Genomic DNA, 16436 nt, shown 5'->3' with positions numbered 1-16436 from the left:
GGCTAATTCAACTTCGGGGCTTTTTCTGTTGTTCCGATGGAGGACATTAGGTTGCATTGTCAGCATATGGCACAACTTCACGGGTGTATACCTAGCATTGATTTGTCCATTTATATCCGGGAGAAGTTTCCGGATCTAACCAAAAGCTGGGGAAATGTTCCGTTAACGAATGAGCCAATTGCTAGCTCAGGACAGCTACCCGGTCGCTCTTTCCAGTCTATTTGGAGTTTCTCACCCATAGCACCTATGCTTCCTCAAGTACGAAATTCTCTAATCGCATACTCGCAATATCGTGCCAGATTAGGACGTAAACCTCAGAATGGCTGCGTAATTGAAAAGAGATCGGCAGCAAAACCCGCGGCAAGTTTTTTTTCTCGTACATGATGGATCGAGATGGAGAAGAGTGTTCTCGTAATACGGAATATTTATTAGTCGGTACATGTACCGTAGAAAGATGTCAGCGATGGATAGTCGGAGCCATATAATTATTTTATGGGACCGAGCCAAGCTGTCGTGCATTGGTAAGCGCATACGATCGCCAAGACCATTCGGTGTCTTGTCTGATGGACCATAAGGCGTGTGCTATTTCAACTCGGCCTCCACCGGTAATAAACATGAAACAAAAATTTCAAAACGAGCACTGTTTACGAGAAAACTAATGCTCTTACAGAAAACAACCCCACCATTACAGCCAAGGGATAATACTCAATTTTTCTTCTGAGTTGTGGTTGCTGTTTACGAATGAAACATACTTTACCCTTGCAGTTCACCTTGGTAGTCACAAATGTTCAAAAATCTCCGTCAACACCACAATCAAGTTACGATTCCAACACAGCTCCTACATATGAATTCCCCACATCCTGGTGATGGAATATGGAGCCATTTTGTGTACGGTCTATTGATCTTTTTTTTCTTATCAGGTCTGACAATTTACGAACTTTTTCTTTTGGGCCACCTTAGTAAGAAACAGTGTGCTGATTTACGAATACTAGGAACTTGAAAAAAAGCCACCAAATGCCAAAAGTACGCGAGGCATCGGTCATTAAGGGCAGAAAGGGGTCTTAAGTAAGCTTCGTAAATCCGTAGATGTGACATATATATATACCAGTATCCTCTCTATTTAAATTCTGATTTAAACATCGAAGCTTTTCTTCTTCAAGCACCAAAGTAAAGACATCTTCATTATTAGGTCTATTAGATTTGTTTTTGACAGGACCTAAATCTAGTACAGCAATGGGATTATCATACCCTATATACAACGATCCGCTAACTTCTCCCGAATTTCAAGTATTCAACTCAAATAAGACACTGGACTATCCTCTTCCCATCATGAAAGACCAACAGTTACAAACTACTAAATCCTATATATGTAAAGAATGCTGTACGCCAATACTGGTTTGCGACTGTTCTTCTACATCACCCACTGGCGCATGCCCTGATTACACACTCATTAATATTAAATCCGAACAGGATATACAACTTGTGAATAGGCAAATGATAATCAATAACATCCACTGTGACTTCTGTAGCAATATTGTGGGCTTCAAAGTAGTCAATTTCATTCCAACAAAGCCCAAGCTCATTCCTCTTGAGACCTATGGCCCGCCTGAAGACAATGACGCATGTGACGAAGTTCCAGACATAGATCTAGTACACTTCAAAAATAACCTTATAAGCATCGAAAACGAACTCGCTGTGAAGTTTGAACGAATGAACTACATGCATTTACTAGAAACGAACCAGAAGTTCATCGGAAGATATTTCCTATCGTTATCCAGAGTGAAGTGTACTGAGCTCCCATAATATCCCTTTTGCATTTTTGACTTCTTGGAGAAGTTATGTATAGATTTAAATAGACTCATTAATTCACACGTCGTCGTCTGAATAAATTGTATAAATTAATTGCTCTATATTGCTCTCATTTCGTACATTATGGTTCGACTTTACGATACTTTCCGCACCGCTGATTGTTGAGACCACCAAATAGCTCTTTTACACCCAAGCTTTTTTGCGACTAAATTGGCTGCGATTAATGGAGTAATGAAATTTGCTCAAATTATGTTCCTAATCAAACTAGGTCATATTACTCTTGTAAGGATTATCAGAGGCTTTAATGTATTTATACAGAGTTTGTTCTCCTTTTTGATGGAAGCAGAAGAATTGCAACCAGACATCAATACATACAAGTGCACAAATAACGTAATATAATGTCTGGAGTTAACTACTTTCCTGAACTCGATACTTCAATTGTCTCCAAAATGAGCATGGGAGGAGGCTCTGGTGGAATGGGTGCAATGGGTGCAATGGAAGTTAAAAGAGCCTGTAAAATCTCGATGTTGTGGAACTGGAACACCATTGACAGTTGTTTCATTGCAAGATCGTGGCATGTCAAGTCCAAGGGAGGCTTTGCCGGTTCGTGTATCGGTGTTTTCTTCTTGGTTCTTGTAGCTCAATGGTTGCACAGATTCTGCCGTGAGTTACAAAGATCTTTCGCAAGACGTCATGCTTTGAACAGAAGAGCTGCTTACATCGCTGATGTTTCCCAATCCTCTGAAGAAGAGTTGGAGAAGCAAAAGGTCGAAAGCTATGAAGGAGGACAAGGCGACAGAAGCGAGTACTCTTCCCACAGCACCAATTACTTCTATGCTCTCTCCCACAAATGGCTCTTCCAATCCGATCCTCAAGCAATTAGAGCAAGTCCATTGGAACATATCATTATCTCCGTCTTGTTCACCATTGAATGGGGTTTGTCGTACATCATTATGTTGTTATTCATGTACTACAATGGTTACATCATCATTTCTTGTATCTTGGGTGCCTTGGTTGGAAAGCTCCTTTTCACCTACAACGAACCATTAACCTGCAACGACGAGGAAGACAGAAAGTGCTGTAAATAGGGCTCCTCATTGACGCATGCATAATATCATTTGCAACCCTCACCGCTTAATAATTTTGGGGCAATTGATAATTTCGGTGTTGTCGCAAAAACTTGCGTTCAAATTTTTGCTCCCAAACTTTTCCCTTCCTCTATAAATATAAGTCGAAACCTTTAATATTATACATAGGTAGAGACTGGAAGTATTCTGGAAGTATAGTTGGCGTTTAATATATATAGTTTTTAACAAGTATAAAAATGAAGAACTTATTTTATACAATTATCTCAGAAACTGAGGACCTTGCATTGCTAGTAGTAGATAACACTGGTGTTTTATTCTACGCGTCGCTAGGACGGTCGGCTTCGCTGTTAGTTGAAGTAATGCTAAAGGACTTCAAAAATACACAACTATACAGATTGAATTCTTTGAAGTCAGCATCCTCGAAGTTGGTAAGTGGAAAAGAAATGGTATCTATTAATGAAACTCTTGACAAGTATAGGCAAATTATGAAAGACGCGGGGGCAGTGGATAAGAATGCTATTAGCATTCCAATAAAAATCATATTTGGAACACCTTTGCAGAGGAAGGTATGGGATTTCTTAATACAGAAACTTCCATATGGGACTACTACTACATACCTAGATGTAGCCAAGTCGTTGAATATGCCAACAGCAAGCAGAGCCATTGCAAACTGCGTTGGAGCTAACAACATTGCATTGGTAATTCCATGTCATAGGGTAATTGCAAAAAGCGGAAAGCTCAACGGTTACAGGTGGGGCGTGGATATTAAGAAGAAGATACTTCAAGAGGAATTAGGTGATGGGTATTCTACATTAATTAAGTAAGTAAGTAAGTAGTTGGCTTTTGATGACTGTGGGCCTATACATCTATCTAGATTACTGGCCTCTAACTCTTAAGAGTTGCGATACAGCATCTACAGAAGATACTTCAAGTGGTCTATACTTGATACCCAAGACTTTCTCTGTTTGCAGATAGTCCAATTTTGGCATTTGCTTAATTTCCTCAACATCTTCCCCAGGCACACCTTCAAAAATCTTTCCTTTCAATTGTGGGAACTTCTTAACAAGAATGTCTCTGATAGTTTGCGAAGTGAATCTTCCACTAGACAACAACAATCTCTTGTTAACAGCATCTTCCTTCTCGAAAGCAAGAATATGTGCCTTAGCAGCATCTCTCACATCAATAAAACTACCGTTGTGAGTATACAAGCCAACAGATTCTGGGGTGGAAGTGAGGATCTCTTCGAAGACCTTTGAGGACGAGTTCAAGTCAGCCAACACTAACTCGTCAGCAATCTGTGGACCAAAGGTATAACTAGGTAAGACTGTTGCCAATTTGAAATTGACTTTTTCAGTTTTTACGAAGTTCCATGCTAATTTTTCAGCTAAACCCTTTGAACCAAGGTAAGCAGACACGGGGTCCTTCTTAGCTTCATCATAAGTTGCGTTATTCCATGAGTTTTCGTCCAAGGTGAGGTTAGGGTTCTTGTCGTCGTTTTCTCTAGCAGCGGCATCGGAGGAAGTCACGACGACTCTTGTGATTTGAGGAGCATTCTCCTTAATTGAGGTTAACACGTTTCTTGTGCCTTCAATAGCAGGAATAAGAATATCCTTTTCGGTACTTTCAATGTTGAAACGGAATGGCGATGCAATGTGCAAGAAAACAGTGATATCTTTGTTCTCCTTCAACACCTTGTCGAAAGCACCGACGTCTGCAATGTTTGGAATGATAACATAAGAAAACTTGTCGGAGTTCAAGACCTTTTTCAACTTTTCACCTTTTTCAGCGGATCTGACAGAGCCAATAACTTTGTAACCGGATTGCAATAACTGTTGAACAGTGTGTTGGGCAATGAAGCCATTGGCTCCAGAGACGAATACGGTAGTAGTGGTCATTGTGCTTTATAAAATTACTTGTATTTTCTTGGAAAACTTGAAATGAAGCAAATTAAAGATAAAGGGTCTACAAACTAAACTTTATACCACATTTGATATACACTCATATATATATATATATCATATAACATAAAACGTATAGAACCAACATTGGCCAGCTCCCCACTTTTCATCGTCGTAAACCACAATTTTTTCGCGATCCGGAACCATTGCCATTTTGGGAAGTGGGCGGATTTGACGTGGGGTGAACCATTAGTAATACAGCGTCGTCCTTAAGAACAGATGGCTGCTAGAGAGGATTGATTAGCGCTTAGTATAGTAGTCAATTATCTGCTGGCGTCTGTACTTTTGCAACTGGGGCTCTTTCTGGAACTTTTCTTGTTCGAACCGTTCGAAATTTTTCAAAAACGTGTCAATATTCAAAGCATCATCACGAATGGTGTTTTCGCATTCAACCGCGAAGTTCTCGTTCACTTTATTCTTAAGAATAGAGCTTTTAGGTGCAACGTAGGTTCGTGTAGTATTAGAAATGTCCTGGCAGCTCTTTTTAGCAAAGGATAACGACAATGAGCGTCTTTTCTTCACACCATTTACCATGGTCCCTGTGGGCTGATTGAATATACCAAGGGACAGCCTTTTTCGCAATCTTTTTCGGGGACTCAAAGAGCCCCCACTTGCAAGGGTAGACGAGGAATCTGGTTTGGGGTAGAAGGACGAACTAGTGTTAGTCGTAGCGTTCTCTGCACGTGTGTAGTCTTCAGTAGCTAATAAGGATGGGGACGTTGAATGCGACTTACTGCTGTATATCAACATATCAACGTATTGTTTGAACTTTATCCGTTTCCCAGAGTCAACATCTTGAGCCATATAGAAGAATTCCTTGTAAGTATCATCACCTTCCTCTTGGAACAATGAGATATCCAATGGAACATGATTCGAACTGTTACAACTTTCAGCAACCGGTAAGGGCGAAGGAACTGGTGACACAATGGGAGAATAATCAGAACTCGACGAATCAGATGAGGAGCTTAGTTCTTGTAGAGGAGTTTTATATGTAATGATTTGATTAGCATTACTTCTGTAGAGCAAGTTCTTCACTTTATCAAACGCTGAAGTTCTGGTCTTGCAAGTGGACGATTCTAAAACAGTAGGCTGTCGAAGAGGAAAAGGGCTTTGAACCAGTGTACCTTCTGTCTCTGTACCTGCTTGGATATGCTCTTCAAGTTGAGGCAAATTAACATTGAAGTCTAGACTTGGGTTATCGAAGTCGATACTTAAGGCGCTCTTAACTTCGTATTCTGGGGACTCTCCATTGAAGTTCATAAGATGCAAGTTTCCGGACAAGGGAACAGTTGACATTGATTCTTCCTTAAACTTCTTGTACAACTCTAATGGCTCTTCTTTTGCTTGATTAGCTTGCTCTTCATGTTCGAAAATCAATGTCACATTGGCGAGGGTATCACTTTGCAGCGTTTCCTTATACTTAAAAGCGTTTCTGATAAGGCTATTGGATGAAGTGTATAAAGAATTGGTCCCTTTTTGAAGCTCGCTACTTTCAATGGAAACAGTTGAAGATCTCATTGATTTATCACTAGGGCATCCTGAACTTGGACCATTAGAGTTAGAAATAGGACCAGCACTGCTGTTGGGAGCTGTCACATTACTGTGGATACGACCAAATGGTTTAAAAGCTACCATGACTTGTGTTCTTCAATAATTTCAAAAAAATGTCCAAAACCTTCCAAAAGGTTAAACTTTTACTGAACCCGCTTTCAATGCTGTGGTTCCATGCAAAGTTGAATGCCTTTGGTAGTATTGTTAGCAATAGCCCCAATGAAACAACACAAAGAGATCAACCACAAAGAGAACTGTTGTATCTACACTAATTCTTAGGGCGCTAAAAAATTGCAACAAGCGTATTTGCACCCAAAACATCAGTTCCTGCCTGTAAGCAGATAGAGTAGTTGTTAGTATATGGTTAACTATGAAGAGTTATGGAAAGATGGATAGAAGAACGGATGTGTAGAAGACTGCTAGGATGCTATGGACATAACTGGTGAAGTAGTACTGTTCCGTTTTGGACTAAAATGGTAAAGGTGAATACAACAATAGATTGGGACCAAGCGCTCATATTAGTGGAATATACAATGGCTCCTAAACACAGTTAGGCGGCGTGTATTCTCCAACATGCCTCCTCCAAAGGAAGCATCCACACAGTTTTTTTTTATCTCTTTATTAGTTTATTGGCCATTTAACATATCCGAATGATATGTCGGATCACTATCTCTCCCACTCTGTTCTGCTAAAACAAAAAGGTCAATTTCACATTCGGCGCCATAATCCATTCTTGTTTCTCGCATCTTCTTCTTTATTACTACTATAAAATGCAGCTTCTGTATCACATACTACAGAGTCTCTTACCACCAATTCCAGCAATTTCCTCCAAATAACTCCAAATTTCCTCTCATTTCAACCACAACCAATCCACACTGCCACTATACTCCTCTCATCCCCCAATCAATTACACGTCTCTTTCCCCATCCAATCCCTCCATCACCTCAACTCATCAGATGAGCTGCAAATAATCCGATTCCAGGTACCGGAGCGCATGCAGGTGCATTCTGATTTTTCAGTTAAAGAGAATGATTTCATTAACAATTCAATAGCCATAGATTTCAGTGTATTGGTCACATTTGGGAGTAGAGAAAGGTAATGCTCGGGCCAGAAAGGATATCGGTGGTCGCTATTATTTAAATTACAATTGGACCGAAATCTCACTTCAAAAAATGTCCCTACTGCCCATCTCCGACGAGGTGAAAAAGCTCATCATACTAGATCACCATAATTACCATTCCACCATAGACTCCAACTATACCACGCAGAATACGCTTGCGTTCTTCCAGCCGGAATATAGACATCTTACCATTAACCTCGTAAATGAATACATCTCGGGAGAAGAAGCTTTGCGCAAAGGTGTTGTCCCTGAGTTAGCGCTTCAGACGCTTCTTGACTATTTCGTCAAATTGCATATCATCAACCCAGACTTGAATATCAATGATCTCCTCGAAATTTCGGCACAGTTCCAGAAGATCTTCCAGCCGACATTCTTGCTGTCGACTGAAGAGGAGCTTTTGAGCTTAATAACATCAAAGTCACAATTGTTTCACGGGTATGACCGAGGAGATTCAGCTTCTTTAGACGAAGAGATCACACGAATGAAACATTCCTTTAAGGACTACTCTCCAAATGACATCTACTACTTCAATGAACTAAATATCAACTTAGATTCCAAGATATTCACGGTCTCACTCAGTGGGAACTTAGCAGCTTCCAACTTCCTCGAGCCTCTTATTATCACTAATGTTCCAATCAAAAACTTCAACTACTACCCGACTGGGTTGATGAACTCGACACAGTTACAAACATACCTAACTAGAATCAACCTCCACATGCGAAAACAAAACCGGACAATCTTACTTGTCCTTCACAATAACGTTGTAATAGACGACTCATATTTCACTAACATCGACATATTATACGTTGGACTCAATTTCGATAAGTACTTCCAGACAAACTCAGAAGAAGTCCTCAAATTCCCGGATGAGTATGGTTTGAATTACTGGGTTAAAACGAACATAATTAGTCGCCTAAATAAGTTGTCTACATTCGACAATGCCGATCTTTTGATCAATTCGATATTGTATTCATATGAGATTTGCATGGGAAAGTTGCTACATAATCCAACATATTACAGCTTCCATCAGCTCAACCTATTGAGCTCTGCATTTATGGGTGGAAACATTGCTCCTATATTAGACACGGAAAGAGTCCAGTTGGTTGGAGATAACTACATAATAGTAAACGAAGAATATGACTACATTACAGAAGCGCAAGCCCACGACTTCAACAAGTTGATAAACTACAACTATGCCATAAAGGATATCTATTTCATTCTTACTAGTCTCTCGCAGTTTGAGAAAGTGGAGTTTGGAAAGCAGTATAATCTTGATGTTAATGAAATATTGTCCTTCCTTATTAACAAGGTTCATCCATTCTTGTTGAGCCAGGAGTGTTCTTTCCTTGGCCAATTCAATGTTTTTTTAAACGAGTTTATCAACGAATACTCAGACCTTGAAACAATGAAAGACTATAAAACAACAGAGAATCCAAACAAATTCGAACTATCTGAGAAATTGCATCTATCACCATTGCAGGAGGCTCTTAGGATTGACAAGACCATTCGGTCCAATCTTGATATACATCTTCGGAACAACTCAAATTTTATCCCAAACCTCTTTCCTTACAGCAACTCAATCGATACAAGTCACAATGGCATGGAATCTAATGACATAAACTATCCAAATGCCCTCCAGGTACTCGAAGCTGGGAGAGAGAGCGAGAGATCAAATTTTCAAACTCCTTCAGTGCACAGTCGAGCCTTATCTCGTCGCCATTCTCTTACAAGAAGTATTACTAGATGCTTATCGCTTCCAAATGCAAAGCGATTAGACATTTCGACTCCACAACAAAAGAGAAAGATATCTGTTTCATCTATACCTACTATCAAAAAGTCGAAGATTATTGAGATTTTGAAAAAAGATAAACTAAACTTTGTTAATTCTCTTAACGGGCAAGTTTTCTCGGACGACTCTGACGATTCTGAGGATTCTTTTACAAGCAAGATTAAACCTTTAAAGGGAAATTCGTTCAACGAAACAGACCAGTCAACGAGCGATTTACAACAAACTGCTAATTCTACGTTTACTCCATCCAAGGGAATGAATGGAAGGTTGAAGCAAATTTTGAGTACCTGCGAAACCCTCCAGCCAAGAAGTGTATTGAATGATGTTTTTCAAGAGGATGAAGTGGCTATTCAGATAGATAAGGCTCGTGACGAGGATGTGTCAGAATCAGGCTCAGAGGAATCTCAATCTGAGTCCAATTCTGAATTCGAGTCATCTTCTTCTGATCCTGATTCGGAACAAGGCGAAGTAGAAGAAGATGAGGAAGAAGAAGAAGAAGAAGAAGACGAGGAAGAAGAAGAAGAAGAAGACGAGGAAGAAGAAAATGGCGATATTGCCGATACATCAGATAAGATGATAATCGAGCCGATGGATGTACCTGTTGGTATTATTGGAGAAGACGAGTTGTCAGATCGACATACCACACAATACGAAGAGGAAGTGGATGCAGCAAATCAACTGGAAGAGGACGAGGATAATGATAGTGACGATGAAGACAATGGGGAAGGGGAAGCTCAATACGAAGAGGAAGAGCAAGAGCAAGCGCAAGAGGTAGAGGAAGAAGAGGACGAAGAGCATGAAGAGGAGGAAGAGGAAGACGAGGAAGAAGAGGAAGAAGAGGAAGAGGCGGAAGTTGAACATGATGTTAACGGTGAAGACAAAGTGGATGCGATCAGTGATATAGAGGAAGAAGTAGAAGAAGAAAGAAAAGAATATAGAGAAGAAGTAAATGATCAAATTGACGATGGAATCAACCAGGAACCTGAAGATAAAATGGAGGATATAGAAGAAAACTTTCCAATTGCTGTTCCAATTTTGAAAGATGTGGTCAATACTGAAGACAACAACACGTTGAAGAGATATCTGAGCGACTTGAAAGAGAATGAACATGAATCCCGATCAGAGGACTCTAGTTCTTCTGACTCAGGCTCGGACTCGGACTCAGACTCAAACTCAGGTTCAGATTCTGACAGCGATGCAGACAGTTCCGACGAAGATAAGAAGAGAAGTTCTCATCTTGCCAAAGGAGCACACGGCTTTCCAATTTCTCAAACTTTCTCAACGACTCAACCAGCTATGAAACATGTACAAAATCCTAGTCGAGGAGTGGCAGTTGCATCTGGACCTATCTCCAAAAGATTGGGGGCTTTAGCAGACTTAATTCCTCCTGCGACTACAATAGAATCGAAGAGTTCTGGCCAAGAGCAGCATGATAGATCGAGATTCAAAGGGAAGTTAGATTTCAGTTCTTCAGAAGATGAGTCTTCTCATTCGGACTTGGATAGCTCAGCTGACGAGGAGGACGCGGTCAAGAAACAAAGTCCTACGGAACCCTTGATAGCTCTGTCACCACAGAAAAGCCAGGATATTACGAATTCTGGAAAGAAGCTATTAAAGCCCGACACGTTAGCACCAAATATTTCTGTGCTAGCATCTTCTCAACATCAAATAGATAATGCATCGAAGAAAATATCTCTTGCAAAAGCAACACCATCAAAAATATCACCATTGAGCGGTAGAAAGACTTCAAAGGATCAGGATAACCGCAATAACACAGTGGCCGAACTGTCTCCTGACAGCAAAATCAAAAAGAGACAAGTAAGAAAGGAGCCAATCATTGATTTCGACACAAAAATTACAAATGCGAGCGATCAGGCTTCTTCTGACGAATTGTCTGACCCTATTTCTCAAAGTGACGAAGGCACAGACTCCGAGAAATTCACGAAGAAGTCCAAGACATTCGTGAAACAAACCATGAACAAGGGGATATCCATGTCTCAACCAATTCCTGAAATCAGCTCATCACAACAAAGTATATCTCCCACTAAGAGAAGCCCTAATAGTTTGAAGTTTAGCTTTGAGAGAAACAGCCAAACTGTATCTAAACCAACTGGTATTTCGATGTCTACCAGCACAAAGGGTAGCGATTTGGCCAGCCTAAAAGCAACTGCATTATCTACTACCCCAGCATCTACAAGGTTATACAATTCACAACCAAGCATCCTATCCAAAAAGTTAATGGAGTTGGAGGCTCTGTCTCAGAAAGCAGAGCTTCAAAAAGTACAAAGTCAAGGTTTGTCCCTGCCTTTCAAGAAAGGGAACACACAAGTTTCAAGACCCTCTGATCTGAGTAGCTCTGAAGATGACGACCTGTCGTCTGATGAGTCCATTGGGTTCTGATTAAGACATATTCCGGAGAAAATATAGATGTAAAATAATACACAAATGATATAAGGGATCTTAAGGCGATGTAGTAGCAACCAGTGAAGTAGTGGTGTTTCCATCCCCACGGCATTACCTCTGCTCTTGTCGTGTATGTCGACTCCAGAGAGAATGACGCTAGGTGTTAGATGGCTTTCTCCTATGTACTTAAGTCATAAAATTTGCAAAATATGTAGATGAACTCATACAACCATGCAGGTCACTTATCGCTATACGTTTTTGCAGCTAAAGAGTCTTGTGAGGATTACTTATTTACTTGGTAAACAGACAGATTCTTTGATCTAAATTTGCTTTCTCAAGCATAGGAGTTCGGATCACGGGCAGCGTAGATATTATATCATTAGCAGATGATCCAACTTTTTATTTGTGGCGGTGTTCAAAATAGGATTTAAGACTGTTCTGGAAAAGGCTGCTTTTAACAATCCATCCCATGTCTTTAATCCCCGATGTAGCCGACCAAAGACTAAAATTAAATATGTTATCAGTGCTTCATTGCTGCTGCTTAAAAGTTCCTTCTGCTTCCAAGTAGTTGCAATGGTCCTAATCCTAAGGTTTACGGCTGTCTAAAATTTCGTTTCCAAATTGACAGTCCGCCTTAACCAGCCACAATAAACTAATGCGGAAGCCTTGCTGGAGACTTTTACCGGGGTCCATGTCCAGTCCAAATAATCCATGACCCGGCCAGATTTGATTTCTGTTTAACCCGAGTCTCCATCTTTGCTCCCCATACTGCATGTTTGCGGACCAACGTCGCTGAATCCGCCCCTTAAAGGTCACGAGTCACTACTTCTTATCGTCTATAACGCCTTCTTATTGCCTTCCCTATCATTCCCGATCCTCCGTGATGGCTCCGTATTATCCCTGCATGCACTACCAGAAAATCGCATGCAACCGAGAAGCATGAAAATTGCTTTTTCCTTGTACTTTTTTCACTCAAAAAATCGTTTTTTTTTTCACGTATAAAACCACTCCAGTCCTTCCAATAATTTAAAGATTGTGGAGACAATCTTGAGTAAACGGTATTTGTATTGTTTATTATTGAGTCGAGAGGAAAGGAGTTGCATTTGCCAATTGAAATACCGAAAAGAAGGAAAAACCCCTAGAGTTAACTCAGAGAAAGTCGCAGAATTTAGGCACTTCACCATAATAACGTCATATTAGAAAAAAATTTAATATATCCCTAACGATACAGCGTTAGAAACAAACCTCCTTTGCACAACAATAAATCAAAAATGAAGCTTTTTGAAACAGACCATTATTTCAACTACCCTTGGGATCAGGTCACCGCCGCAAACTGGCAAAAATACCCAAACCCCATATCCTCACATGTCGTCTCGGTTGATGTCTTGAGCAGATCCATTGATGTGGAGAAGAAAACTTTGCGTACCGAACGTTTGATCGGATGTAAGCAGGCGATTCCCAGCTGGTTATCGTTCTTGGTAGGTGGACAAGAGTACAGTTACGTCAGAGAAGTCAGTGAAGTTGATCTCGTCAACAAGACATTAGTCATGAAGACCCACAATTTGACGATGAACCACTTGTTATTGGTCAATGAAACGGTCGTCTACAAACCAGACCCTCAATTACCCACCAGAACTCTTTTCAACCAGAGTGCCGAGTTCACCGCTTACGCCTCTATCTCCCGTATCTGCGATAAGATTGAGGATTGGTCCGTAGAAAGATTCGGCCAGAACGCTAAGACAGGTAAAATGGCCTTTGAAAGCGTTTTGCAAACCTTGACTGAGAAGTGGGACGAAAGTGGAATCTTCGTTAACGACGTTTCCAATACCATCATGAAGGAAGTCAATGAGGTAACCGAGAAAACAAGTGATGTTTTGAGCGAAGTTAAGAAGTTGGGAATCTTCAGAAGATAATTTGACCAAGCTATGATTCCAATCGCAAGATCTAAGAGCCATTACGGTAACAATATCTGTCACGAATTTTGAAGTCATGAGGAGCATAGAAGTATTTATTAGAGGTTGCATATTCATATTATTCACATTTCATGTTCATATTTTCATTTCATCTCAACCCAGTTCATTTTTCAGTTCGTCCGCTCGTTTCCTCGCCTCAAATAAGTGCCTGTGATTTCACTATCATCAATTCCAATCCATTGCTATAGCCGATTGGAGACTATAAGCTACTCATTTTTTGCATCAAACACCTGCACCAAGGCCCAGTTCCTTGCCCGTTTACCTATTTATATTTATTTTCATTTGCATACATTCACACCCGGTACCCGTATCCATTAGTTGTATATAGCTAACCATATGTGTATATAGTCATCTATCATAATCAAGGTACAACATTCAAATCACTACTATCAACCAATGTAACAGCGCTACCAATATACATAGTTAAGGAAATCGCGAATTTGCAGCTGTATGTACTGTACACAAGCCCATCTCATCTTCACGTATAACAAAAAAATTTCGAGTAGTAGAGAATATGATGTCTTCAAAGAGACTGTAGAAAGAGGAGGCTAGTCGAGGAATTGGTTTAGTTCGGAGTGGGATAAAGAATTTGTAGAGTTATTTGTTGTCAATTAGTTGGCTTTTTTTAGTGCATTTTTGTCATAATTGGAAGAACTTCACAGCCCTGTAGTGACTGAAATATAGCTTCCATAGCACATATGAACATGAAGCACTCTATAAACAACCAAGAACTGGAGGTGTCACCTCCAAAAAAGATAAAAAAGGAGTCTAAAGTGGAAGAAACTGACGAATTGGAGATGTTGTTCCAGGACTTTTCAGATGTGGTTCCACAGTTCCCCGAATCTACGACTCATTTCGGTGACGATGAAGAGATCAACCAGGTCCTTTCAGGCTTCATAAGCTTAGAAGAAATGACTACTTCTGCAGCTATTCCAAGCAGCCAAATTCAAACTGGAACAGAACAGCAACCTTTCGAAACTAACCCTGTTTCCAACTCAGCATCTCTGGAAGACTCATCTCCTTTTGACTCCCCAGAAACCATCATTACATTTCCAGAAATGGAAAACTCCAAGAATACCAAACAACAGCCCAAGGAGGCCGTTGTAGAAGCGGCAGAAGTTCCTATAAACAAGGCTACCGTATTATCCATAAAGCAATCGATGGTAAACACCTCAAAATTAGTGTCCTTATTCACCACCTTGAAAGTCACATACTTGAAGTTATGCAAGGAATTCAATTACTTGCTTCGTAAGTTCAATGAGAACGAAAAGATCAAAATAGAGTTGATCAATGAGAACAACGAATTGAGAAAATTATTGACTGAGATCATTACCGATAGGGAAGTTGACAAGAGAAAGTACAAGGCTATCGAGAAGAGAAATGATGAGCTCAAGGCTATGTTAGCTGAACAAACAGCTCAACCGGCCATAAAGCAAGAATAAAGAGGGCTCCAAGGCACAAGCATATTCGTAATTCTACGAAACCAAACTTTAGCATTAAAAATTAATCTCAGCATATATACATATATACAATTGCATATTCATTTAACGATTTGAAGACTATTACACACTAGCATCGTAGTAGAAATACTAAAATAGCAAGAAGTTGCAAATTGGTATACCCAATACATCCATACCGCAGTCACGACATTTGGAACATTTTCAGTCGGATCTTTGTTTAAAAATCCTCGTATCACGTGAAAATCTCAATCATTTCCGACCGTAGAAATATGAAAAATTCATAAACGTACCATTGTGAAGTAATTTGAATTAGGATCACCAGAAGTTGGATAATTCTGTCTCTGTACTCAATTGATAGTTAGAAAGTACATAATGAGTCGGCAAACTATCCCAGAGGCAAATAGGACTAGATCTGAGACTGCTGTGGCTTCTCCAACGGTACAATCACAACAAGAACTCATATTATTAGAACTCGAAATGATCAGAGACACGGTCAAACAAATAGATGAGAACTTGGTCAAGTCGATCCTTCTTCTCAGAAACTCTAACTTCAAGCTGGGATCAACGAGTCTGGTTCAAAAAAATGAGGATTATAGCAACGTAGTTAACTCTAGTGTGGAGTCGATAACTTCTATTCTAAAGATGTTAGGCCGTTATACGGCTGATTCATAAGGCCGTTCATTGAATTACTGCAAAAACCCAAAGCAAAAGATAATGATGGGATCAGATTAACCTACATTTCCAAAAATACTACAATAGGCTGCTAATACTTTTATCAAGTTGAAGCTAACTCTAAGAAAGTATTATTATATAATGAGTCTTAAAGGGCCATTTCGGTTGGCTTCGGAGCAAATAACTGTAGAACCACAGGAAATTTGCAACGAATGCCTTTTAATGCCAAGGTGGAAAGCATGAAGTACGACTGGTACCTGTAACTGCGCCAATCTTGCAATAACGATTGAAGGGCGGATGATCAAACTCATCTTAAACATACATAAGTATAACTGGAAGCAATAGCATAATGAACAAAATCCATTTCATGGTGAGCTGATCTCCTGAGTTTAATTTTGGAGGTTCAACAAAAGCTTGTGCAAATTGGTTACCATAACAGCCAAACAAAGCAGCAACACTATCATTCACTGGGTAATCAAATGAGGATATGAGGCCCGAACAGTTGGCATTCTTTATCTGACATGTGGTGGAGTTACAAGTAAAGTTCGTCATATACCATTCGAGGGTAAGGTACGCCACCTGTTCTATTTCCATGCACTTGGTAAGCATCGAA

General features: G+C 40.0%; 9 protein-coding genes across 9 annotated transcripts; 7 read left to right on the top strand and 2 right to left on the bottom strand. All coding sequences in view use genetic code 12, as the record gives it.

The window, feature by feature from the left end:
• The first annotated feature begins 1116 nt into the window (after positions 1-1116).
• Positions 1117-2019, top strand: RJT20DRAFT_56352 (uncharacterized protein). The gene has a single exon (XM_064920713.1). It carries the CDS (start codon positions 1234-1236, stop codon positions 1801-1803), a length of 570 nt encoding a protein of 189 aa, XP_064773420.1. The 5' UTR covers positions 1117-1233; the 3' UTR covers positions 1804-2019.
• An 87-nt stretch (positions 2020-2106) lies between these two features.
• On the top strand, positions 2107-3140 carry RJT20DRAFT_156677 (copper transporter family protein). Its single transcript, XM_064919136.1, has one exon. It carries the CDS (start codon positions 2208-2210, stop codon positions 2895-2897), a length of 690 nt encoding a protein of 229 aa, XP_064773419.1. The 5' UTR covers positions 2107-2207; the 3' UTR covers positions 2898-3140.
• RJT20DRAFT_56337 (methylated-DNA--protein-cysteine methyltransferase) lies at positions 3014-3746 on the top strand. The gene has a single exon (XM_064920712.1). It carries the CDS (start codon positions 3134-3136, stop codon positions 3719-3721), a length of 588 nt encoding a protein of 195 aa, XP_064773418.1. The 5' UTR covers positions 3014-3133; the 3' UTR covers positions 3722-3746.
• On the bottom strand, positions 3747-4913 carry RJT20DRAFT_56330 (SDR family oxidoreductase). Its single transcript, XM_064920711.1, has one exon. The coding sequence runs from the start codon at positions 4790-4792 to the stop codon at positions 3773-3775; it is 1020 nt and encodes a 339-aa protein (XP_064773417.1). The 5' UTR covers positions 4793-4913; the 3' UTR covers positions 3747-3772.
• RJT20DRAFT_130137 (uncharacterized protein) lies at positions 4896-6771 on the bottom strand. The gene has a single exon (XM_064917668.1). The coding sequence runs from the start codon at positions 6488-6490 to the stop codon at positions 5096-5098; it is 1395 nt and encodes a 464-aa protein (XP_064773416.1). The 5' UTR covers positions 6491-6771; the 3' UTR covers positions 4896-5095.
• A 712-nt stretch (positions 6772-7483) lies between these two features.
• On the top strand, positions 7484-11896 carry RJT20DRAFT_130136 (uncharacterized protein). Its single transcript, XM_064917667.1, has one exon. It carries the CDS (start codon positions 7579-7581, stop codon positions 11713-11715), a length of 4137 nt encoding a protein of 1378 aa, XP_064773415.1. The 5' UTR covers positions 7484-7578; the 3' UTR covers positions 11716-11896.
• Positions 11897-12644: 748 nt separating this feature from the next.
• RJT20DRAFT_130131 (uncharacterized protein) lies at positions 12645-14126 on the top strand. Its single transcript, XM_064917666.1, has one exon. It carries the CDS (start codon positions 12990-12992, stop codon positions 13629-13631), a length of 642 nt encoding a protein of 213 aa, XP_064773414.1. The 5' UTR covers positions 12645-12989; the 3' UTR covers positions 13632-14126.
• A 36-nt stretch (positions 14127-14162) lies between these two features.
• On the top strand, positions 14163-15265 carry RJT20DRAFT_130130 (uncharacterized protein). The gene has a single exon (XM_064917665.1). It carries the CDS (start codon positions 14390-14392, stop codon positions 15131-15133), a length of 744 nt encoding a protein of 247 aa, XP_064773413.1. The 5' UTR covers positions 14163-14389; the 3' UTR covers positions 15134-15265.
• A 153-nt stretch (positions 15266-15418) lies between these two features.
• Positions 15419-15979, top strand: RJT20DRAFT_56301 (uncharacterized protein). Its single transcript, XM_064920708.1, has one exon. It carries the CDS (start codon positions 15524-15526, stop codon positions 15821-15823), a length of 300 nt encoding a protein of 99 aa, XP_064773412.1. The 5' UTR covers positions 15419-15523; the 3' UTR covers positions 15824-15979.
• The last annotated feature ends 457 nt before the right edge of the window (positions 15980-16436 follow it).

The sequence above is a fragment of the Scheffersomyces xylosifermentans genome, assembly GCF_036884685.1.
Source record: "Scheffersomyces xylosifermentans strain CBS 12540 chromosome Unknown RJT20scaffold_6, whole genome shotgun sequence".
Taxonomy (NCBI): domain Eukaryota; kingdom Fungi; phylum Ascomycota; class Pichiomycetes; order Serinales; family Debaryomycetaceae; genus Scheffersomyces; species Scheffersomyces xylosifermentans.
This window is presented reverse-complemented; position numbering and strand designations above follow the sequence as displayed.